The sequence below is a fragment of the Quercus suber genome, unplaced genomic scaffold, assembly GCF_002906115.3.
Source record: "Quercus suber isolate HL8 unplaced genomic scaffold, Cork oak 2.0 scaffold_129, whole genome shotgun sequence".
In the NCBI taxonomy this organism is placed as follows: Eukaryota; Viridiplantae; Streptophyta; class Magnoliopsida; order Fagales; family Fagaceae; genus Quercus; species Quercus suber.
The window spans coordinates 1-24,995 of NW_027069592.1; the positions used below are offsets into that span (position 1 = coordinate 1).

Sequence of the window (24,995 nt, forward strand, 5' to 3'; positions counted from 1 at the left end):
TTTGTTTTATCATGAACGTTTTGGCTGATAAGAAATGTTGGTTCTTTACTTCTTTATAATCACCATACGTACGCTTACAGTATTTCGATGTTGTAGGCTCTTATTTGTAAGATTATAAAGAATATAATGCTGCTGTTAAATTTTTTTCCGTCTTTTAAACACTCAAAAGTGTCGTCAGATGTAGATGTGGGTTTGGTAGTCAAATAAAGCATGGACCCGTTTTGCATGACTCGCAGAGCATAGTCCTGTATATACCAGAATGTATATATATTGCAGAAATCTTCCATTTAAGTTTTCTTTGAAATTTAAATTGTTTTCCATTTTATATTTTTCTCCATCTTGTGCAGTAAATTGTTTTCCATTTTATATGTTTCTCCATCTTGTGCAGTAAACATAAAGGCTCTAAGCACCTTACAATGGATATCTCCTAAAGGCCAGTGTTTTATTTGTAGAATCGGTTATAGGTTCTCAAAACCATACTTGTTAATACATAATGTGATAAACTAGTCAGACTTGAAATAGTTTTGAACCCTAGTGCCAAAAAAAAAAAAAATGACAAATCCAAGGGTCCAATCGTTTATTCATCTCATTCCACTAGTTTTCCTATATCCTCACCATGTGAGTTCTATGGGTTATTATTTAGATCTTAACAATTATGTGACTTCAATTAGTTTTCCTATATCCTCACCGTGTGAGCTCTATGGGTTATTATTTAGATCTTAACAATTATGTGACTTCAATTAGTTTTCCTATATCCTCACCATGTGAGCTCTATGGTTTATTATTTAGATCTTGATTATGTGACTTCAATTGTGTTTCGGGGTTGAGGATTTAATGATACCATTTTAGGATGTTGTCTATGACCATGAGTGATGTGGTCTAAAGAGGTATGGCTATAAAAGTGATTGAACAGAAGGTAACATAAGGGTAGAGACGAAATGATGTGAAGACTTCAGAGGGGCCATTTCTCCTTTATTTATTTATTTATTTTTGATACCAGATAAACATGCATTGATCAAAAGGAGATAGTACAAAGGAAACCACCTGGCTTGTACAAAGTTTGGATTTAGCCTGCAGTGGTGTACAGGGAAGCAATAAAAGCTAAATCTATTACATGTGAGATAACTTCCTTTGGCTAAAAAAGGTGGTGTGTAGCCAGTCCCTGTTGCTGAAATTGATTTAAGTCTCAGATGAGGGTCTGTTCTAGCCAAGATGGGTTTCTTGCTCGATTGCACACTTGCACAAGTCCCTCCCTATTGCTGAGAATTAATATTCTATTGTAGCCCATCTCCATAGCCTTGAAAATTGCTTCACCCACAGCATCCGGGATTGCAAGGTAATGGGGTTTCCTTCCACTGCTAGCTCATCCTATGAATAGAACATTTCCTTCCAGTGTTTTTGCCTCAAAAGCATAGCCACTTCCCTTGGATCTTCTGTTTTTATGCGCTGCCACTTTAAGAATAATTTTCCAACCCTGGTTGGTGAGTAACTGTTGAGGTTGCTGTCTGGATATAGGCTTCTGTTCCTGATTAGCTTGGAATGCTTCTTGGTACTTGCAAATGAGAGACTGTGATGTTAGAACAACCTCCATAGGGTTAGGCAATTTTCCTTGGCGAAGAACCATGTTTCTTGGTTCCATATAGACCAAAGAATGGTGAAGATGGACTGCAAGAAGCACATTCTGTTATTCTCCCCGGGTTCATTTTGTAGGATACAAGCTTCCACCCATTGTTTGACTGAACTGTAATGTAACTCAGATGTTCTAATTTCCAAATTGGATCCATGCCAAATAGCTCTTGCAAATGGACAATGCATGAATAGGTGGTCTATGGATTCCTCTTTTCATTGCACATGAGACATTTGCTAGAAATTGTAATACCCCCGTTGTTTAGAACCTCAAAGACAGGAAGGCTATCATGTAGGAGTTTCCAAATAAAAGTAAGAATCTTCAATGGGAGTTTTAGAGGCTGTTTGGTTGCTATTTTTTCATCACTCAATTTTCGTCACTCAATTTTCATCACTCATCACTTTAAATAACACACTTGTGTGGACACCATCACCCAACTCCCATCACTCAATATTTTTTACACTATTTGTGGGCCCCATAACTGTCATCCGGTGCAGCTTTTTATTTATTTATTTTTTTTTATTTTTTCAGTATTACCGAACCCAGTGAAAAAGAATAAAAAAAGCTCCAAAAAAAGAAAAGAAAAAAGAAACCCAGATCAGATCATCAAATCCAGTGAAAGAAGAAGAAGAAAAAAAGAAAAAGAAAAAAAAAAAGAAACCCAGATTAGATCACCGAACCCAGTGAAAGAAGAAGAAGAAGAAGAAAAAAGAAAAAAAGAAAAAAAAGAAACCCAGATCAAATTACCGAACTCAGTGAAGGAAGAAGAACAAGAAGCTAGTGTGAAAGGAAAAAGAAAAATAGAAGAAGAAAGGCACGCAATGAACCCAGTAAAGAAAGAAAAAAAAAAAAAAAGAAACCCAGACATATTACCGAACCCATTGAAGGAAGAAGAAGAAAAAGCTAGTGTGAAAGGAAAAAGAAAAAGAAGAAGAAGAAGAAAGGCATGCACTGAACCCAGTAAAGAAAGAAGAAAAAAAGAGATGGTCAAAAGTTGCGTCTAAAAGTTTGACAGTGGGTCCCTCATGTAGTGTTATTTACAAAAATGCCATTGAGTTATGAGTTATGGAAACTGAAACAGCCAAAAGTTGTTTTCAGTTTCCACAACTCATAACTCAAAAAGTAGAGAATTGAGAGATGAAAACAGAGTTATGGAAACAAAGAAATTGTGCAGCCGAACAAGTATTTTGCTATGGGTCCCACCATTTTTGAGAATTGAGTTATGGAAACAGAGAATTGAGTCATGAAAACTAGTGAACCAAATAACCTCTTACTTTCTAAATCAACTTCCACGTAATGTGAGAAACACCATAGGGCCTCTGATCTTGCACAAAAGAAGGGTAGTGATTTTGATGGAGCATATGGTATGCTTTGTTCACTTTATATTCTCTAGAAGTTGAGTGTTTCCACAAGGGTCTGTCTTCAATGTCAGAAGTCCTGGGTAAAGATAGTTGCAAGATTTCCTCACAAGCAGGAAATTGGTACAACTTCTTAACCAAATCATTTCTCCAGGATTTTGATCTTTGGTCAATGAGGTCTGCAATAGTGCCATCAAGGAGATTGTTCTCTAATAAGGAAAGGTCCTTTGAACATTGAAACCAATCTAGGTGTGTGAGAGGAATTTGAGGTCCACTTTCAATTAGCCAATGACCCTGATGTAGGGAAGGCAAGTGTGGCACAACAATGTTTTTCCAAGTCCATGAGTGATGGGGTTTTGGCTTATATTCTTGTAAGGAAGACCTAGGGAAGTATTTGGTTTTGAAAGTTATAGCTAATAAGGAGTTGGGAGAATGTTGTATTCTCCAGAATTGCTTAGATATCATAGCTTGACTGATGAGACAGAGTTTTTTCAGCCCAAGCCCACCCCTGCTTTTTGGTTGACAGATTTTATCCTAGTTAACCAAATGCACCTTCCTAGTTTCAAGATCACGCCCCCACCAAAAGGCCCTAGTGACAACATCCAATTTATTACAAACTGTCTCAGGGATTCTAAAATAGGAAAAAGTGTACAAGGGCATGGCTTGTAGAACTTATGAGATCAAAGTGGTTTTGCCAGCTTGGGAAAGTAGTTTGACCTTCCATCTTTGAAGCTTTTTTTGTACCCTATCAATAATGTCTGGGAAGTTAGCTACCTCCTCCCTCTAAGTTTGAAATTGATCCCTAGATATTTACTAGGATTTTGAACAAGGTTCACTTGAAGAGAAAGGGCTAGAGATTCCTGAATTACCCGAGGTATATTTGGAGAGCAAAACATGTTAGACTTGTTGAAGTTAATGCTTTGACTTGAGATTAAATAGTACCATAGAATTGTGTTTCTGATGTTAGAGAGGGATGCCTTATCATTTTGGAAGAAAAATAAGGAATCATCAGCAAAGAAGAGGTGGGTAAATGAGACACCATTCCTTCCTACCCAGATTCCTTTAATATTCTTCTGGTTCTCTTCTTTTGTAAGAGCTAGAGAGAGAATGTTGGCACAAAACAAGAATAGGTAATGTGATATAGGGTCTCCCTGTCTTAAGTCTCTAGATGGGTTAAAGGGTTGAGTAGGGCTATCAGTGACCAGTAAAGAATATTGAACAGAGGTCTACATAACCCAATTTACCTAGGTGTTGCTAAAGTTCATAGAGAGTAAGATAGTTTTAAGAAAATTCCAATTAACCCTATCATAAGCCTTATACATATCTATTTTCAAAATTCCAAAGCCTTTTTTCCTATCTTTCTTTTTCCTAAGAATGTCAAAAATCTCATGAGCTAGTAGGATATTATTAGTAATAGCAGATTTTTATTTTGAAATAGTGGGATATTGTTAAAATTTAATATTTATAAATTTTGAAGTTGACTCATTCTTTTTTTAATATAGTATGCTGAACTCCTATACTCTGCCAGACCTTATTTACACTTTCCTTCAGTAGGCTTCATGATTCATTGTATACCAAACAAAAAGGTTTCCATTAATAGTAACAGCACAGAAGAGAAAAAATAAATAAATAAACACCGATTTTGACACCTCATGTCACATGGATGCTATGATAGATAGGGATGGCAATTTTTGCCCGACCCGCGGGTACCCAGCCCAGTCCGATCCTAATGGGTCGGGTTTTACCCGGTTCGATTAGGAATATGGTCGGGTATGGGTTTAAAAAAAAAACCCGAAGCGGGTCTGGGTCGGATCCGGGTTTTATCAAAAAACCCGGACCCGACCCGAGACCTGGCCCGTTTAAAAACCCGGTTCCCTAAATTACAAAAATACCCTCTCTCTATATATATAAACCTATCTAACCCTAATCCCTAATTCCTCATTTCATTTTCTTCAGCCTCCCTCATCATTTCAGCCTCCCTCCCTCGCATCTTCACAGCAACGGTGAACTCCAGGTTCTCTTTTTTTTGCCTTGTCTTCTTTATATTCCACATTCTATTGTATTAATCTATTGTTTCTTGTTGATTTTTTTGTTTCATACGACATTCATTTTTTTTTTTTGGGTCATCATTCATTGATCTGCCCTGTCCTTGTTATTTTCCTTTTGTTCCTAATAAGTTAGGCAAAGAACTGAAGTACTTTCGAAAAAAGATGCGTGCCAGTAACTCGTCTAGCGAAGAACAGAAGTTTCAGGTTCGAAAATTACAGATCTCAGACAAAAACAAAGGTTTCATACAGCTACTGAGGCAACTAACTGTTTGTGACTCTGTATCTGACAAAGATTTTAAAGATCGATTTTGGGAGCTCAGTGCCCTTGGAGATGACCACATTATTTCCGTGGTAGAAGACGAATCTTCTGGGAAAATTATTGCAACTGGGAGCATTTTCATGGAGAAAAAGTTTTTGAGGAATTGTGGCAAAGTTGGGCACATTGAAGATATTGTGGTTGACTCCAATGCTCGAGGGTTGAAACTAGGCAAGAAAATTATTGCCTTCCTCACAGAGCATGCTCGTTTGATGGGATGTTATAAGGTGATTCTTGACTGCAGTTTGGAGAATAAAGCGTTCTATGAGAAATGTGGCTTTAAACAGAAAGATATTCAAATGATTAAGTACTTTATTGCTGTGTTGCCATGTATTTGTGTTGCTGTTGATGTTTGTGTTTGTGCTTGTATTTTTTTATTTTTATTTAAATTAATAAGATTAGTCGGAATCGTTGGATTGGGCCATGGATTAGACGGTGCAGGCTTAAAGTAGGCAAAAATAAATTTGGGTTTTTTTTTTTTTTTTTTTGGTTGGGCCACGAATTGGGCCCAATCCTAAACGGGGCCCGCAGGGCCCGTGGAGTCCGGCCGGGGCGGGTCTGGGCCTCGGAAAAAAAAATCCGATATCCTAAACGGGCCGGGTCCGGGCCACGAATCTTGCCCCGCAGGTCGGGTTCGGGTATGAAAAAACCCGGCCCAATCCGACCTGTTGCCATTCCTATGCCACACCAGTACATTTGGTACCCTCCACACCGTCCAAGGATTCATGCCAAAGTACACAAACCATTTTTGCCTCCTTATATTTGGTCAACACAAAAAGAAAAAGAAAAAAAACAAGGTGCGGAAACGAAAGGCAACAAGAAACGGTAACACGCGTTTCATAAGAGGCGAAGACCTATGACTAATCAGGAGCATGGAATTCCAGCCCAAAGTTTGGTGGAAAAAGACCGGCGATTACCCAGTCCCAAAAGTCAAACATTTTCATTCAAAGTCAACCACCAAACAAAAAACCAAAAAACAAAACCATTTTGTGGACTGTGTGGAGTGTCTATTTTGTGGACTATGGATATGGAGTCTCAAGCTTAAACCGAANTGTCTCCGTTGGAAACACTAGGAAGCGTCATTTGGCCTAAAGGTTGTTTGTGAGTGATGTGAGAATTTTGTTTTGACTGAATTTTAGTTTGAAAGCTCCACCTTACCTTTATTTCTTTTAGGTAAGTTACACATACCTAATTAATCTTGAACCCACAACTCACCCCCACCCCATTTACTTTGGTAAGAGAAAATCCCATGTGATCCTTGGAAAGCTATGTCTTCCTTAAAAAATGCCTCTAGGCTTTACTCTCTTTTCAAGATGTCTTTTTGCTATGAATGTGTCCATGGATAAAATCTGATGGTGGATTTTGGAATCGAGTGAATATATATTTATTCATACTTACCTATATGAGTAAGATTCTTATGAGGATTTGTATTGCCTTTGGGTTAGAAGGATTTGTGGTGCTCATAAACAGAGACTTGATCACTTAAGAACTGCCTTGCATATGCCTCTCCAAGAGAGACTTAATTTCATAGTTTACTCAAAGCCTTTACCACAATGCTCGTAAATGGTTGGTGAATTCAGAACAATCATTGGCTAAATTCAAAGCATATGTTTGTGTGTGTTTGTCATTCCTTGCTTCGTATGTACAAATTATCTTTTAGTGCAGGATTAGCCTGTCAAAAATAGTTATTATGAAGTACTGGTCTGGTTGTATTGTTCCTCAACGTAGAGACTTTAATATGAAAAGTATTGGTCAGGTTATTCTTTTGCGTGTGAGGCTTTAGTCTTGCCCAGCAGCTAATAGTCATGCATCAAAAGTCCGAGCCATAGGATTCTTTTAGGTTAGTTTGAGGAATATGCTCAGTCTTGATAATTTTGTTAGATTCTTTTCATTCCAACTGCAGTAGGGGGATAGATATGTCATACTCTGTCAAAAGATTTAAAATTGCAACAGGTATCAAGCATTGAACTCTTAAGAATTTTTTCTGTCTTCATTTTTTGGGTGGTTCTAATTAGATGTTTAGACATGGATATCACCAATCAAACAATAAAAACAACAACCAAGCCTTAATCCCAAAGCTTTGGGGTCAAATATGGATTCTCAACAGAGTAATCAAGAGTGTCCACATGTGGTGCAGTTTCAGCCGTCCTCTCAAAAAGCCAAAACCCCATTTCCTCTCTCTCCCTCTCTGAGTCTCTCTTCCTCAAGCACTGCCTCCTCCGGCAGATCTCCAACCATTTAATCTTACTCCTCGATACCCTTCCCTCTCCTCACCTTATCATCAAGAAAAGAGTGGCCACATGTATACACCCTAGCAAACCTTTGCCTACTTTTTTTGGATAAGTCCTTGCCTACTTTTCACTGCATCTAGGATCCAATGCAATGTACTGCTTGTAGGGGATGCCCCAATTTGTATTTGTAGTGGATCTATTCATAATTAAATGACTAAATTTTATGCTGGCTGTCAACTTATTGAAACCCTCCTCCTTTTTCTAGGCTTGGGACCAGATGCATACAAAATATTTGACGCTTAACACACACACTGAGGGAGTTAGATGTCATCTTATTAAAAAGAAATTATCCAACATAGATATCATCTATCTAAATATTCCATATAACGATGATAACAACTTTGATTATGTCTAATTGCGGCTTTTTTAATCATGTTTTGTTGAGCCGTTGCATATTTTATGAAGCGTTAAAACTTTTCTGGTTAAGTGCTATTGCCTTCTCCAATTTTGGTTGCCTTTTGTCATTGGAACTACTTATAGACAACTTATACTACTGGCTTTCTATTTCCTAGGTACCACTGAATAGTTCTTAGATATGAAATCACTGGTAGGAGGTTGGCTAGCAAGTATTCCATTTTTTTTTTTTTGCATGATAAATGGAGTCTAGTATTCTGGAATTTAGAACCCATGATAGGAATATTATCTCTGCTACATTGACTAACAAGAATTTATGGTTCTCTTCAGATGTCTAATAATAATAATAATGATGATGCGGAGAATCCTAAAGTTAGTGACATCCAGAAAGGTCCAGAAGCTCCTACTCCCTCAGGTGAAATTCAAACAAACTGGTACAGTAGCTTACTCCAGCAAGTCTCAGTCTATGGTATAGCTGCTGGGTACTGCATATCTGCATCCTTGCTATCTATCATAAATAAATGGGCTGTCATGAAATTTCCTTATCCTGGAGCATTGACTGCTCTACAATACTTCACAAGTGCAGCTGGTGTCTTCATTTGTGGCTGGCTTAAGTTAATTGAGTATGACAGGCTTGACCTTTTGACCATGTGGCGCTTCCTCCCTGCAGCTATTATATTCTACCTTTCTCTCTTCACCAACAGTGAGCTCCTTCTACATGCCAATGTTGACACCTTCATTGTCTTCCGTTCAGCCGTTCCCATCTTTGTTGCAGTGGGAGAGACCCTCTTCTTGCAGCAGCCATGGCCATCAATCAGAACATGGATGTCACTTGCCACTATCTTTGGAGGAAGTGTACTTTATGTGCTAACAGATTACCAGTTCACATTCATGGCTTATAGTTGGGCTCTAGCATACCTGGTAAGCATGACCATAGATTTTGTTTACATAAAGCATGTAGTCATGACTATCGGTTTGAACACGTGGGGTCTTGTACTGTACAACAATCTTGAGGCTCTCCTACTGTTTCCTTTGGAGCTGCTTATAATGGGTGAATTGAAAAAGATCAAGCATGAAATCACGGATGAGACAGATTGGTACTCTTTTCAGGTGGTTTTGCCAGTGGGGTTATCATGTTTGTTTGGTTTATCCATCTCTTTCTTTGGGTTTTCTTGCCGGAGGGCAATATCTGCCACAGGATTTACTGTTCTTGGTATAGTGAACAAGCTATTGACTGTTGTGATTAATTTGGTTATCTGGGACAAGCATTCAACATTTGTGGGTACATTGGGACTTTTGATTTGTATGCTTGGTGGGGTTTTGTATCAGCAGTCTACAAGCAAAAAGCCTAAAGATGTAAAAGAAGTAAAAACTCAAGAGACTGATGAAGAACAACAGAAGTTACTTGAAATGCAATGCAACAAAGAAAGCAACGGCAACCAGAAGGAAGCTGCTGAACCAGAAGTGGGAAAATGAAAGGGCTTTTATAAAGCAAAATCTATCATATTGCTATAAAATTCATTTCTTGGGTTCAGCTTTTCTGATTGGCAAATTCTTTGGTCCACAACTTGTTTTTTGAACAGCCTAGACACTTCATTTATGAAAAGAATTTTCACAGTGCGATGGTTGGCTGTTCACGGATATGTTCACGGATTAGCTGTACCTACCGTGGATACCAGTCAAAAATGAAGGTTAAGCGGAGGTTCAGACACGGCTGATAGGATTGAATTGGCTCTTTGTTTGATCCCATCTCATTTTCACCGAAACTAATTCTTTCCGTGGACCTCTACAGTACCAATAATTTGACATAGAAAATATATATTTAAATGTAATATTTGCATTCTTTTGTTGTAATCTTGTTGAAACTTTCAATGATCCAAATGGTCACAATAGTAGTGCCTTTGATGTTGGTACTGATGCTCTCCACAATGCATCCATCAGATTAGTGATTGGTAAATTTCTCATGGATCCTAAAGACCAATTAATCACCAATTGATTATTCATTATTGTGGGTTTCCCAAGTATGCCAGTTGGACTTATATGTGGACTTAGGTTGTTACTAATCTGCCCAATTCTCTCCTCATTTATGTTTTGCCTGATGTCATGATAGGGAAAAAGGATACCATCTTTTCTGAAGATTTTTTATTTATTTACTAATCCTTCTAAGTTATTTGGTGAAATCTTCCAGCACAGCCCAGAGACATTCCCTAAACCCAATCAATGCAAACAAACAACACCTACCAATTAAGGTAAAAACATTATAAATTTGACCTTATGATAACACATGTACTGTGGGTTCTAGTTTAGCATTTTTTTTTTCTTTAAAAAAAAAAATCAACCCAAATAAAAAAGAAACGTTTTGAATTTTTTGGTTTTATAGTTAAAAAACAATCATCTAGAGCAGTCTTCTAATAAGGAACTTGGTTCCCTCAACATAAAAAGGAAAAAAGAAACCTATTAGTTTCTTGAGTCTCTTGACCTAAAGAGCATGGAGAAAGAAATTAATCCATTGATGTCTTAGTTTGATAGTATTGAACAATCATAATAAAGTATAATCTCATAGGTTAACAATAGATAAATATATGATGGACTTACATTTAAAAAGACCTATATATGGTCAATATTAACTTTCTTAAAATATTCCACCGGGTGGATGATTTCTTTTTAGAGAACAAAACTCATTCAGAGAACAAGAAACTTTTCCTTTTAAAAACAAAGCTTTTTCTCGCCCTAGCCGCTCTCTGAGTTGCCCTAGCCGCTCACTGAGTGCTTGAGCATAGAACACATTATCTTCCCCGGAATGATAACTACTCCCCTCTGTTAACCATCCGTAGCAGTAGGGTCCTCCTTGCCCTCCGTTTTCCTTCACGTGTGGTCTATTCTTTTCCTATTCCGTTTCAAAATAGTGTCTCCACCATGGACGATATCCTTCATGATTGGAGGAAACTATCACTGACAGAAGAGGAAGACACCAAACTCAGTCTGTCGAAATCTAAAAATTTACGCAGCAAGGAGTTTGTATTGGCTGCTAAATTTCTTACAAGAAGAGCCCTTAATGTTGAAGCAATAGGGCGCACCTTTAAACCGTTATGGAGAGCCAAGAAAGAGTTCAAGGTGCGTGAAGCAGGAGATCATATTCTTCTGTTCGTCTTTGAACTTGAATCAAACGCTGAACGAGTCCTTGCCAATGAACCTTGGACCTTTGATAAACATGTTGTCCTGCTACAGAGATTCGATGGATGTACACCGGCGAGGTATCTGAGATTTACTAAGCTGAAAATCTGGGTGCAAATCCATCGATTGCCGATGCGGATGCTTGATTCTGAGACTGCAATTGAAATAGGAGAGACACTCGGCCAGGTAATACCATGCGAGAACTCTTGTGAACAGGTGGGGGGTGATTTTCTACGGATTCAAGTGGAGATCGATGTATCAAAGCCTCTGTGTCGTGGTCGACGAATAGCACTAGATGAGACTGAAGAGATATGGGTCTCCTTTAAATACGAGAAACTTCCCAACTTTTGCTATTGGTGTGGATTAATTTCACATGATGGAAAGGATTGTGAAGTTTGGCTAGCAAAAAAAGATTCTGGAAAAACAGAGCCTCATGAATATGGTCCGTGGCTGAGAGCTCTGCCATACAACCCCGGAAAAACTCCTTACGTTGTAGTGCCTGGCATGGGCGACGGCTTAGGTGGAACTCCACGACCTAACAACCATCAAAGCACGACAAAAACCTCTGAAATGACGGAGAAAGCCACTTGGAAAAATTCTGACCGATCTACTTCCGGTGAAAAGGGAGGCGTTGACTTGAGAAATGCGAAGAACAAGGAAACACGTGATTCAGGGGAGCAGATCACGCTGAAAGGCCGCGAATATGGCAGCCCATTAAATGAGGTACCTATTTCAAATTCCAATTTAACTGCCTTCCATACTGATAATGTTGCCTTTGAAATGCAGATACAGGAACTTGATTCGGAAATTAGTAAATTTGATAAAGGTGATGCACACGTGGAACACACCTCAGTTGGTGTCTCACAAGCCCCACCAACCAATGAAAAGCAAGTAGCTCCCTCCATGCAAACTTTTGAGCCTCTGGATCAGCCACACCACGTGACAGAAAGTTCTCCTTCATCGAACCAAGGAAGTCAAACTTTGCGTACTTGGAGAAGATTGGCAAGAGACAATCCTATGAAGATTGACCAACCACAGAGCCCCACGGCAAAAAAGAGAAGCAGGGGAGAAGAAATAGATTATCTTCATGAGTTACCTATCAAAAGAGCACAGGTTTCAAAGGGAGAAAGTCAACAAAATCTAATGGCGGAGGCTGCTCAGCAGTCCCGCCAAGAGCAATGAGTCTCATAGTTTGGAACTGTCGCGGGCTTGGGAACCTACGTACAGGAAAGGAGCTTGAAGTAATGGTTCGGGCAAAAGATCCCTCCATTGTGTTTTTAGCCGAAACATGGGCGGATGAAGCTAGGCTAAAAGAAGTTCAAAGATACATCAAGTTCGATAATATGTTTTATGTGGAAAAAAACCCTAGAGGTGGTGGTGGTTTAGCTCTTTATTGGAAAAGTTCCATTGATGATCGAGTGGATTCCTTCTCCAAATACCACATTGATTCTATAATTAATAAAGGTAGTGAGGAAGCATGGAGATTCACAGGTTTCTATGGAGAACCGGTTACACACAAAAGAATGGAGGCATGGAATAAATTGAGGTTGCTCAATACCAGACATAATCTTCCTTGGCTTTGTGCTGGGGATTTCAATGAAATCACTAAAAGTTCAGAAAAATTGGGAGGAAGTAATAGGAGTCAGGCTCAGATGCAACTGTTCCGGGATGTTATAGATGAATGTGGATTTCTTGATCTTGGATATGTGGGAGACCAATTTACTTGGAGAAAACATTTTGCGGAGGGTCATTCACTGTGGGAAAGATTAGACCGTGGGTTGGCTAACCATGAGTGGTTCATGAAATTCACAGGCACAAAAATTCACCATCTGCACTCAGATTCTTCGGATCACTCCCCATTGTGGATCTCCTTGGATGGTTTAGACATCCCATCTTTTACTAAACCATTCAGGTTCGAAGAGATGTGGCTCTCAGACCGTGGGTGCTCAAACATTGTTGAGGCAGTTTGGTTGTCAAATGAAGAAGAGGATGATCATAACCATGTCATGCGCAAAATAGATAAATGTGGCAAAGAACTTCGAAAATGGGAGCGGGACTGCTTTGGGAATGTGAAAATGACATTAAGCCGGAAGAGAAAAGAATTGAAGGAGGCTGAAAAGTTAGCCATGAGAACTAGAAATAATCAGCATGTCCGTGTACTGCAAAAGGAGATAGAAGAATTGCTTGATAAGGAAAATAGACTTTGGTTTCAAAGAGCAAAGGTCACGTGGGCTAAATTTGGAGACAGAAATTCAAAGTTCTTTCACAGCCATGCATCCCAGAGGAAAAGGAAAAATCTTATTCGACAATTGAAAGATCCAAGTGGCCGAGTGTTTAACACCAATGAGGACATTGCTGAATGCCTGGTGAACTACTACCAGGACCTTCTCCAGTCACACAACCAACAATTCTGTCCCGCAACTACAAATTCCATTCAGAAAGTCATCACTGAGGAAATGAATTCCATGCTCTCATCCGAATTCACCCACTTGGAGGTAAAACAAGCCATCAACCAAATGGCTCCTCTAAAGGCTCCTGGTCCTGATGGTATGCCTCCTCTCTTCTATCATCATTACTGGAACTTAATTGGTCATGATATCTCTAATTCTGTGTTGCATTATCTCAATTCTGCTACCTTACCTAACCACCTCAACCACACTTTTATAAGTCTCATTCCAAAAATAAAAAATCCTGAATTTGCCTCTGAATTTAGACCAATCAGTTTGTGTAATGTCTTGTATAAAATTTTCTCAAAAGTGCTAAGAAATTATAATTTCTACAAAGAAAATAACCTTAATAGATTATCAAAAACAAAATTTTATCCTAATATTGGTTGAATTAATCATTGTTAAGTTTTATTAATTTTTTTTAGTTTATGTTTTTTTGGTGTTTTGGATTGATCATATATTACATTTATGATTGTTCTTATAATAAATAAAAATATAATTACGAAATACATTACTCATTATTAGATTAGTTTAAATTGTAAATTTTTTTTTAATAAAATCACCATAAAAATAATTATCACGCGCAACGCGTGGGTTCGCGGCTAGTTTTTATAAACTCGAAGCACTTTGTGAACGTGAACAAACTCTTGCGTCTTCTACTAGGTTTCTTTTCCCTTCTCATGCCTTCTAAATCTTCTCTGTACATAAAATCCACATCATCCCCAGAGTCAATCATGTCATCTGACCCAAAAAAGCTATCCCCCATGATTTGATAATTCTTCTTAGAAGAGATACATTGCTTTGCACTCGTACTATCAGCTTCACAAGCATTGTCTCTACATGAAACACCCGAATCCATGAATGAAACAAAACTCAGAGAACTTTTTTTGGGTTTTGGTTTCCTTGCAGAGATTTGTGTGTGTGTGTGTAAGGTATGAATACGATTCCTAATACTACACGGATTACAGGCCCAAAACAAAAATAAATAAATAAACAAATAAATAACTTTTTTTTTTTAAGAAGAGAAATAAATAAAAAGGGGCTCTTAGGAAAAATATAGTTTATTTATAAACCCCCCCAATTAGACTCCACCTATGCGTTGGAGAGCATACTACATGATAAAATTAATAGGAAAAAGTTTGACCACAAAAACTTGGTTGTAAACTAATGCTATAACTCCATTTAATACCTTTTTTTTTTATTATTAAATGTAAATTTTGACAAATCTACCATTGGATTATATTTTCTTATTATATCTTCATGCTTGCAAAATTTGAATAAAATTAAATATCAATAGCTATGTCATCAATCAAATGTTTCAATTTCTAATTTTTGTAGTTTGAAATTATACATAAAAAATAATTTTATGGATCGAATAGTAAATAATATCAAATTAGTCTGAAATTTGACATGTGTTTTAAAAACTTAAAGAATATATAATTTAACGGTTAAATTTTTAAAATATGTAACTATGTTAATTTGTTTAGTGAGAGTTGTAGTCGTAGTCTACAACTAAGTTTTTTTTTTTTGTTTTGAGAAAGAGTCTACAACTAAGTTTGTTGCCAAACTTTACCCAAATCAATAATATATTAAAGTCAAAACACAATCAAAATTCAAATTAACTTCTAATTGTAGTCTTATTTGCTCCAAGAGTCCATTTTAACTTTCTTAATTTTAATGTCAAATGACTTATTTATAATACTCAAAAGCTAAGATGACCACTCATCATTACTATTATTAAATATTTCAGTATGCAAGCACAAGTTATAACCCTTTTTTTCTAGATAATATAGACAGAAGACAAGAAATGGGAAAGGAGAGAGTGGGAAGACAAGATTTATTAAATCAAATTAGACACTAAAAATAATAGTAGGTTGCAAAATAAAATTAAAAAAGGGCAAGTAGTTGTTTTTGATAGAAAACACACAAACTTTATTAATAATTAAAAGCAGTAGATAAATCATGGAGAAGAGTCTGTACAAGAAAACAGGGACTCTTCAATCCAAAAAAAAAAAAAAATCAAAGATGCCTAAAGCATGTATAGCTAACTAGTAAGCAGGTATATGGTCGTTCCTATGAATATGAGAAAATAAAACATTCCAAAACTAAAAAGAAGTAACCTGCATCCCATAAATCAGAGCAACAATTGTTGAAGCAGCATGAGAATTTCCACTAATAGCATGAACAATATTAAGTGAATCTCCTTCTAGAACAAAGTCCTGAATGCCCACATCCTTACCAAATTCCAAACCAAATTCAAAGGCCTTTGCCTTAACTTCAATAGCTCCTAAAGGACACTCAAATTTCTTGCTAAGACCTGCAATAAAATTTCCAACATGGCCTCGAATTACAACCCCCACTCCAGCTTCCTTTAGTTCCATCTACGTTAACCTTATAAAAAGGAAAAGCCGAAGACTCCCATTTTGAAACATGAACTTGAGAAAGCTTCATTGGGACTTCCATAGCTACCCAATACTCCTCTAGGTAGTGAGGACACCATAGAATCAATTGCTTCCCATTCTTCCTTAATCCACCATGCTGAACTTCATTCCTATTTGTCCAAAGTGCCCATAAAATTGTGATTGCAACAGCTTGATCTTCACACAACCAATCTGCCTTCATCAAGATGAATCATAGGAAATCCATAAAACACCTAAATTGCACAGAGGCAAAGTTATTGAAATTATGAAATAACATCCATGTTTCATGAGCCTTAGGACATTCCCAACAAAGATACAACAAGGATTTCAAATTATCACCACATTCCTCACAACCACCCTCCAATATAACATGCCTATGTACTAGATTCGCCTTTATTGGGAGAATATCATGGACTGTCCTCCAAATAAAGTGTCGAATTTTATGAGGAACTTGGATCTTCCAGAGCTTTTTCCAAAACTACCTCATGTTATCGCCATCTGAGCTAGAAGTAGATTTAATAGGCTTACTCAAATCCATAGCAACTTTGTAGGCACTCCTAACTGAAAATAAACCATTTGAAGTCTCTGCCCATCTTTTTTATCTTCAGGAAGCCGAGTACTCAGTGAAATACCTCCTATAATTTCTGCCTCAAAGGGAAGGAAAATACGTTTAAGTAAACTAAAATTCCATCCCTTATCTTCAACATCAATCAGATCACTAACCATAGAGATTTGTGGATAAATAACTCTAGGGGAGATAACCTTAGATGAAGGAGAGTTAGGAATCCACTTATCCTTCCATATCCGGATTTTTTGACCATTGCCAACATTCCATCTAATCCTTTTTTTAACAATTTCTTGGGCTGCATAAATACTTCTCCACATGTATGAAGGTCTATTTCCCAAAGAGGCATGAACAAAATCATAATTTAAAATAACGTGCCTTAAAAACTCTTTAAACAGGAGTATTATTAGCCATTTGAAGTCTCCAGCCTTGTTTAGCCAAAAGAGCCAGATTAAAAGGCTTAAGCAGTTTGAAACCCATCCCACCACATGATTTAGGCACACACAACTTCTCCCAACTCAACCACACCATCTTTCATTCATCTTATTTGAAGCAGCTCATGGCGTATGTTGGGATAGCTTGAGCAACTGCCTTGATCAAAATTTCTTTCCCAGCTTTAGAAAGAAACTTCTCCTTCCATCCAGCTAAATTTTTTGCCAATTTTTTCTTCACAGTATTAAAAGTATTTCTTTTATTCCTCCCAACTCAAGATGGAAGATCTAGGTATTTTTCATGCTGTCTAATAATCTAAGCTCCAAACCTTGTCTTAATTTCTTCTTGAAGTTGCTAATCTGTCTTGCTTGAGAAAAACAGAGAGGTTTTAGCCCTATTCAATTGTTGGCCAGAAGCATGTTCATAAACTTTTAAGACATGCTGCAAAGAATCACACTCCTCCAAGCTAGCCTTACAAAAAATAAGACTTTCATTTGCAAAAAATAAGTGTGAAAGAATAGGAGCACCACGACAAACAACCATCACTTCCATCTTACTTTCCTATACAGATTTTTTAATCAAAGCAGAAAGACCCTCTGCACAAATTAAAAAAAGATAAGGAGACAAAGGATCCTCTTGCCATAAACCTCGTGAGGGAATAATATTACCTCTAGGTTTACTATTAATACGTACATAATAGGAAATAGAAGAGATACATTGCATCATCAAACCCCTCCACCTAGAATTGAAATCCAATTTTTCCATAATTTAATCCAAACAAATCCACTCCACTAGATCATATACTTTACTCATATCCAACTTTAAAGCCATCTCTCCAATTCTCCCCCCCCCCCCCCCCCCCCCCCCCACCCCCCCCCTCTTAGAATTGATGTGATGCATAGTTTCAAAAGCTACCAAAACATTATTAGTAATTAACCTTCTGTGCACAAAAGCACTTTAGGTATCACAAATAATTTTTGGTAAAACTTTTTTAAATCTATTAGCAAGAACTTTAGAGGCCAATTTATAAATCACATTACAAAGACTAATAGAATGATAATCAGTAATACGCCTTGGATCTTTATTTTTGGTACTAAAACAATATGAGTTTCATTAAATTTTGGTGGAACAGTACCAAGATTAAGGAAATCCAAAACAGTTTTAGTAACCACACTCCCAATAGAAGGCCAAAAGTGCTGGAAGAATAAGAGGGACATACCGTTTGGATCAAGAGATTTAAGAGGATACATTTGTCTAAGAGCTTTATGAACCTCTATTCCTTGAAAATCACCTGGAAGTCTTTCATTCATATCTATACAGACCTTTGGAACAATGGCTTCCAATAATTCAACAAAATCTGATGGGCAAGAAGACTTGAACAAGTCAGAATAATATTTAAGCACCACACCCTCCACAGCCCTATCATCCTCTTGCCAAATACCATCTTCATCAAACAACCCCTCAATACAAATCTTTTGATATCAATTAGATGCTTTTGAGTGGAAATAACTTGTATTTCTGTCACTTGCTTGAAACCAATTTAGGCAAGATCTCTGATGCCACATTGAGTCTTCTTTGTCCAGCCAACAAATGAGCTCCACCCGAGTATCCCTCATGGAGATAATATTTTCAGGAGAAGCTAATTGCATTTCTAGCCATTGTAGATGCTTTTGAAGACGGGCAATGTTCTTCCCAACATGTCCAAAACAGTTTTTGTTCCAAACCTCCAGCTTTGCATGACAATTTTCCAAGCAACTCTCAACTGGAAACTCAGTCCCCATATGTAAACCTTCCTCCCAAGCCGAGTTCACAACATCCTCACAACTTGAGTCTTTCAACCACATAGCTTCAAACCTGAAAATCTTAGTTTGCACTGGTTTTAATTTCTTCCTTATCAGATTCAATACTAGCGGATTACAGTCAGCAGTAGAAGAAGTTCTATGAAAAAGCTTTGCTTGAGAAAATTTTATTACCCACTCCACTATTGCTACAACACTATCAAGCCTTTCTCTAATTCGTGTTCTATCAAATTGTTGATATAGCCAAGTAAATTTAGGACTAGAGAAGCCTAAATCACGAAGACCACACTAATTTAATGCATCTACAAACTGCTACATTTGTTGAGCAGGCCTGGTGGCGCCACCTTCCTTCTCAGATGAACACATAAGTTCATTAAAATCACCAATAGCAAGCCATGGCAATTGAGAAAGACCACTGAGATATTTTAATAAACTCCAAGATTCATATCTAAGAGAGGTCTCGGGTTGTCCATAGAAACCTGTAAGATGCCACCACCCCAAACCATCTCCACTATTCACCTCATCAATATTAGATGGAGAATATTTTATAACATTCACTTGTATATCATCTTTCCAAAATAAAGCTAACCCTCCACTACTACTTGTGCTGGGAACAATTAATCCTTATTTGAATCCACAGTTATCATAAATCTTCACCATCCAATCTCTATCAGATTTTGTTTTCATTAGGAAAACAATTTTGGGCTCTTTTATCCAAACCACCTCTTTTAAAGCATTAACTATGTGAGGGTTCTCAAGCCTCTAACAGTTCTAACTTAACAGACTCATTGGTCCTAGCAGGGTTGCTCAACAGCCTCCGCCAATCCAAAATGAGTTGCTAAGAGTACACTTAGCTTCAAAGTTTCCTCCTCAATTTTTACTTTCTTCTCCTAAGATACAGAGAGCATAGTGCCACTAGTCTTTCTCTTGAAACCCAAAGCCTCCTCTTTATCTCCAACACTGCCCGTGATACCCTTTGGAGGAAGTCTAACCCAAACACTTTTAATATTTTCCTTAATCTGACACTTATCCTTCTTATCCAAACTTAAAACTTCAGATTTTACACTAGCTTTGCCTTTAGACCCCCGGTATTTCCTTCCCTTATCCACACTAACACAACCATCAGATTTTCCCAAGATTCTCCATAGCCCCACAATTTATGGGATTAGAAACGTGAATAGCACGCAACTTATCCATTTTGTCAACCACCTCTTTATCTCCAACAATTTCGGAATTTGCATCACAATTGACCTCAAGAGGTTCTTCTAAATTAATCGTATCAGACTTCCAAATATTCAAATTTGAACCTCCACCATCCTCGATTAACTCCTTGTCTATCTCCCTAATTTTTCGCTCAAAATTCGAAACTGCATCACCAACTTTTGAAATTTCAGTAACTTCCATGGACTCCATATCTAACTGCCTATTTCCAATATTAACTACCACCACCTTTCTCCTTCTCCAATGAAATCCCAGTCACCAGCCAATGAACAGAACCAGTTAGAGTTTGATTAAACTTACGAGGATTATTCAACAATGAAGCTTCTCTTGATGGTATGAAGGCGTCTTCGCCAAAACCAGCAACTTCAACAACTGATTTTCTAGAATTATTGAACTGAGCAGCGCGAATCCATTGACCAAACTGTTGATCTTCCAACTTCAGGGAGCATTTGCTTCTCAGCCAAAGAGAAAACTCATGAATTTGTTTATCCTTTGAAAGAGGTAAACTTTTTCCTTCTTTATGAGTAAGAGAGAGTTTATTCCACTTAAGAGCAAGATCATCCATAACAAGAAGAAACTGTTTCCCAAATCCCACAAAATAAACCCACAAGCCTTGACAGTAAACTTGTTACAGCAAGGAACAAAACAATTTGCCACAGATAGTTAAGAAAACCAACTACTACAGCCTAAAGTATAGAGCATCAACCTAGCCGAGAAACTCTCTTAGAATTTCAACAAACACTTATCGTGTAGCCGAGAACCACCCTGTAGGCCACGGCAAAACTATGGCCATTCACTTTCACACTCAAGACAAGTTCTCCACATGTCACCATACAATACCACTAATTCACTTGGCTAAAAAAAGAAAGGAAAACGAGTTGACTCAACAAAAATTGTTAGGTCCACAAAAATTTATATAATTGTATTGCGGTTTTAATTCATCATGTGTCAAGCTACGAGCTGTAAAAGTAGTGTGAACAAATATGCGAACAAATATAGACTTATAACTTTTTTTTCTACTTACAAGTTGTAACGTGACAAATTATGACAAACGTTAGGTAAAATTTTGTGGTCTTGCTTACAAATATCCAAATTGCTGTAATAGTGGGGGACACGCCACTTATCACACTCCAAAGCGGGGCTACTTATCACACTCCCAGTTTTTTCTATATATATGTCCAACTCTCACTCTTCTTAGTTCTTACTTCAACAGCAATACAAACTTAAAAAACTAAAAGTACGGAGAAACAGAGAGTTTTAAGACATACATGGATGTTTCAAGACATTTCTCAGACCCACAATATCTAACGGGGTCTGACGGGTTAGAGAGTGACAATGCTGGCACGGTGAACTCGTTGGACGGGAATGTCATGTTGGCTTCGAGGAATCCTAAAAAACGAGATGGGAGAAAAAAGTTTAAAGAGACAAGGCATCCAGTGTACCGTGGAGTGAGGAGTAAGAACCCAAATAAATGGGTTAGTGAAGTGCGTGAGCCTAATAAAAAGTCAAGGATCTGGCTTGGGACTTTTCCCACTGCAGAAATGGCAGCGCGTGCACATGATGTGGCGACCATTGCACTCCGTGGCCGTTACGCATGTCTCAATTTCGCCGACTCGTTGTGGAGGCTTCCGGTTCCAACTTCGACAGCAGCGAAGGATATTCAGAGGGCCGCATTGGAGGCGGCTGAGGCATTTCGGCCGGCAGAGTTGGCCGGTGTTTCTGGGGATGACTTGATGCAGAGTTCAGAAAATGAAGCTACAGTGGAAGTGGCTGCGGAGACAGAGATAGAGCCGGAAGATACGTCTTTTATGGATGAGGAGGCTGTTTTTGGCATGCCTGAGTTGTTGAGAAATATGGCAGAGGGGATGTTGTTGCCTCCACCACCTCCTTGTTATGGTGGAGATAACATGGAAACTGACAGTAGTGAGGTTTCATTGTGGAGTTATTCAGATTGATTGTTGTTACTTGTTAGTAATATTATAGCTTAATGCTGCAGTGTGATGTGAGGGAATGTTGGAGATGGCGATGTCATACTGTACAAAAGAATTTGTTGTAACATTTGTTTGCACCAACAGAAATTATAATCCGTTTTGGGTTTTAGCTATATCAAACTTTAGTTGAACTGGATGTAGTCCATTGCTAATGCTCTAATAAAGTATTTGGATTTTGTGTTTGACGAGTGAAATTAAGGACGTGATTATAAAAAGATAAAGAGAAAAAATAAATAAATAAATAAAGGAGGAAATCTCCCATTTGAGATAAAGTGTGAACACATTAGCATAAAATAAAATGTTCTGCATTAGAAGAAAGAAGAAGAAGAAGAAGAAGACGTGGAGACGTAGTGAACAAAGCTCAAGTGCTGCCATCTGAAACTCTCATCCTTTCTTCAATTGTGTGTGGGTTTTTGAAACAAGAAAGAGATAAAAAGAATCAGGGCAGTGGAGGGTTGTTCATGGAAGCATTCGGCCATGGCTAGGGGAGAAGAAGGAAGTAAAAGAAGTCAGAGAAAGAAGCTGATGGGAATTGGGAAGAGACAAAGGAAAATTATTGGGCCACTAACTCCTTCTCACATAGAAGTGGGGCATAGTAATAAGAATTCCTCTCGTGAAAAAAAGTATACTCCTGAAGCACTCAATAATAATTCAGAGATAAAAGGATAGGAAATAAAAAAAGGAGTGTGCTTATTGGTGGAATAGATTTCTCTTGATAAGGTTTGTGGGTTTTAGTTTGCGCTTGAATTGGAATGGAAAATTAAAATTATTTTACTATTTAGTTTATTTTTGCTATTATTCATGGGTCCCATTATATTTTTTGATACTATTCATGGACCCCACTGTACTATTTAAACCAACTTTTACTTTTATTTACCGTACTTACAGTAATAAGTTTTTAATTTCAGTAAAATAAGCAGTATCTAAACACGCTTTTAATCTTAGAGCAATAATATGTTCATAATATATTTATAACAACAAATTTTATGTAACAAATTATTATTGATTCTCATTTTAATTACGCCACTTTTTACTATCATTAATAATTTTACTATTTAAAATTTGTTGTGAAAATATTATATATATATTATTGTTTAATTTATTTTTAAATCTAATACTAACTTTTTTCAACAAAAAGTTTCTTAAAGTGGGACATATAAACCTCAATCATAAATGCACTGCAAATTGGTACGTATTTTATCATCTTTGCACCATAATTTTGGCCTTTATGACAAGTTGATAGCTTTTTCAAAACGGTAATTTTTTTTTTTTTTTTTTTGGGATAGTCCAATTTCAAAAAGTTGTACCAAATTCAACTAAAAAAGCATTGCATTCCAATCTGATATTAGAAAAGGCAATGCCGGCATGTGGCTTAGTGGCGGGGGTTGGGAATAGAGCTCCTTGGAAGCTTCCTTATTTATAAATATCTAACATATTTTTTTTGTTTATCTATAATAAAACCCCAAATTTGAATATCTTTTTTTCTAACTAACCAATCTAATCGCTTTATTATCATTTTATTTTGTAAAACACTATATCAAATTCAACAATTTTTTTTTTTTTAAAATTATCAACAATTTATATCATTTGGCTTAATAGTCATAAGTAATATATATAATAGTAATTGTGAAATTGTATGTCGAAATAAGTTGGTATCAAAATATTTCATTTTAATAGAAAAATTGAAACTAACACCAAACCGGCATTCATAACATCAACTAAACGTACGTGAGTTTCTTTATTTAGTGAGGGGGGCAAAAAGCCATTGCTTATAACATGATGGTGCTCCACACTTTCGTGGTGAGAAAAACTGAAAACCACTTCACCATAAAGTGGGATGGAGATGGGCATTCAGGGTCACCTTCATCTCAAACTTATAATTCCATTAATATTAATTCCGTTAAACAATCATAACCGGCTATTTGATTCAACATCATCCTTCCTAACTAATAATAAATTCTAAAGATTCTATAAGGAAAAACAAGCTACATCAGCTGCTTGCTTTGTTTCATGGATGTTGTAATCTCTATTGCTTCATTCAACATCATTTTTCCTGACTAATAAAGATTTTATAAAAGGGTCTGGTTTCTGTCCAGTGGCCAATGCCACTGGACACGTGTCCAATCTTGGATACGTGTCGCATATCCAACGTGTCCAGTGGCCATTGGCTACTGGACAAAAGCTGAGTCCTTTATAAAAAGCCATTAAAAATAATGACACATTTAATATGGTAACAAGGCTGGTATTAGCTGCACAAAAATAAAGTTAATTGCGCTCGTTGGACAGCCTATCATGTTGCCTGGAAAATAAAAATTTAACCATCAGCAGACTGCAACATACAGACCCGCATATAAGAATAAAAATATTGAAATATTTCAGAATCAAATAGGAACAATTGATGCTGATATGATCTTTCTGTGCCTAGCAATAAAAAGGTCTCAAAGTCACCATTAAGCCTTTTCATTTTTAGGATATAGCCCTTCTATTCAAGGATTCTAGAACATTGATGCATAATCTTAATAATAAAAACTACTCTCAATGCTATAGAGTCAATGGAAAAACAATACATTGTCTTTCAGGTTTAACGTTTCAATTGTACCTAATTAAAAGGTTTAAAATCCAGAATCTACTGTAATACAAATTCAGTTTGGTAGATGCTCATAAATAAGATTACTCAACAACAATATGCGAAATTAATGAGTCACTCATACATAACGTATAGAAGCCAATGAATTTTGCCTTCATTTTTTCGGGGCTGAAGAGTGTAGAATTTAGCCTTTCTTTGATACTAAAAACAACAGCAACGAAGCCTTTTCTTTGATGCTTAATCTTTTGTTAAATGTTTTGAAGCATTTCGTGCCCTTCCCAACATCATTTCCAAATTTTACACCATCTCTTATCGTTTTTCTCCTTGTTAATTGGAAGGCCTCTTAAAATCCATCAGTAAATTAG

At 37.1% G+C, this 24,995-nt stretch overlaps 3 protein-coding genes and 1 long non-coding RNA gene across 4 annotated transcripts; all 4 read left to right on the forward strand.

Annotated features, from left to right (window-relative positions):
* The first annotated feature begins 6 nt into the window (after positions 1-6).
* On the forward strand, positions 7-2,494 carry LOC136068690 (uncharacterized). Its single transcript, XR_010630004.1, has 2 exons — positions 7-1,336; positions 1,516-2,494. It is a non-coding gene; the product is annotated as an uncharacterized LOC136068690 (long non-coding RNA).
* A 2,421-nt stretch (positions 2,495-4,915) lies between these two features.
* Positions 4,916-5,801, forward strand: LOC112035129 (glucosamine 6-phosphate N-acetyltransferase-like). Its single transcript, XM_024067959.2, has 2 exons — positions 4,916-4,999; positions 5,167-5,801. The coding sequence occupies exon 2, from the start codon at positions 5,196-5,198 to the stop codon at positions 5,799-5,801; it is 606 nt and encodes a 201-aa protein (XP_023923727.2). The 5' UTR covers positions 4,916-4,999; positions 5,167-5,195.
* A 2,520-nt stretch (positions 5,802-8,321) lies between these two features.
* On the forward strand, positions 8,322-9,731 carry LOC111989203 (GDP-mannose transporter GONST3; the record flags this gene model as incomplete). The annotated part of the gene is given in 1 exon segment (XM_065776153.1): positions 8,322-9,731. A coding segment is annotated over 1 exon segment (1,146 nt). The 3' UTR covers positions 9,471-9,731.
* An 11,552-nt stretch (positions 9,732-21,283) lies between these two features.
* On the forward strand, positions 21,284-22,147 carry LOC136068675 (dehydration-responsive element-binding protein 1B-like). The gene has a single exon (XM_065776127.1). It carries the CDS (start codon positions 21,321-21,323, stop codon positions 22,005-22,007), a length of 687 nt encoding a protein of 228 aa, XP_065632199.1. The 5' UTR covers positions 21,284-21,320; the 3' UTR covers positions 22,008-22,147.
* Positions 22,148-24,995: the final 2,848 nt, after the last annotated feature.

Bases quoted from the DNA above. Each gene is read 5' to 3' on its own strand.
- LOC112035129 (XM_024067959.2), top strand. From the start codon at position 5,196: ATGCGTGCCAGTAACTCGTCTAGCGAAGAACAGAAGTTTCAGGTTCGA.
- LOC136068675 (XM_065776127.1), top strand. From the start codon at position 21,321: ATGGATGTTTCAAGACATTTCTCAGACCCACAATATCTAACGGGGTCT.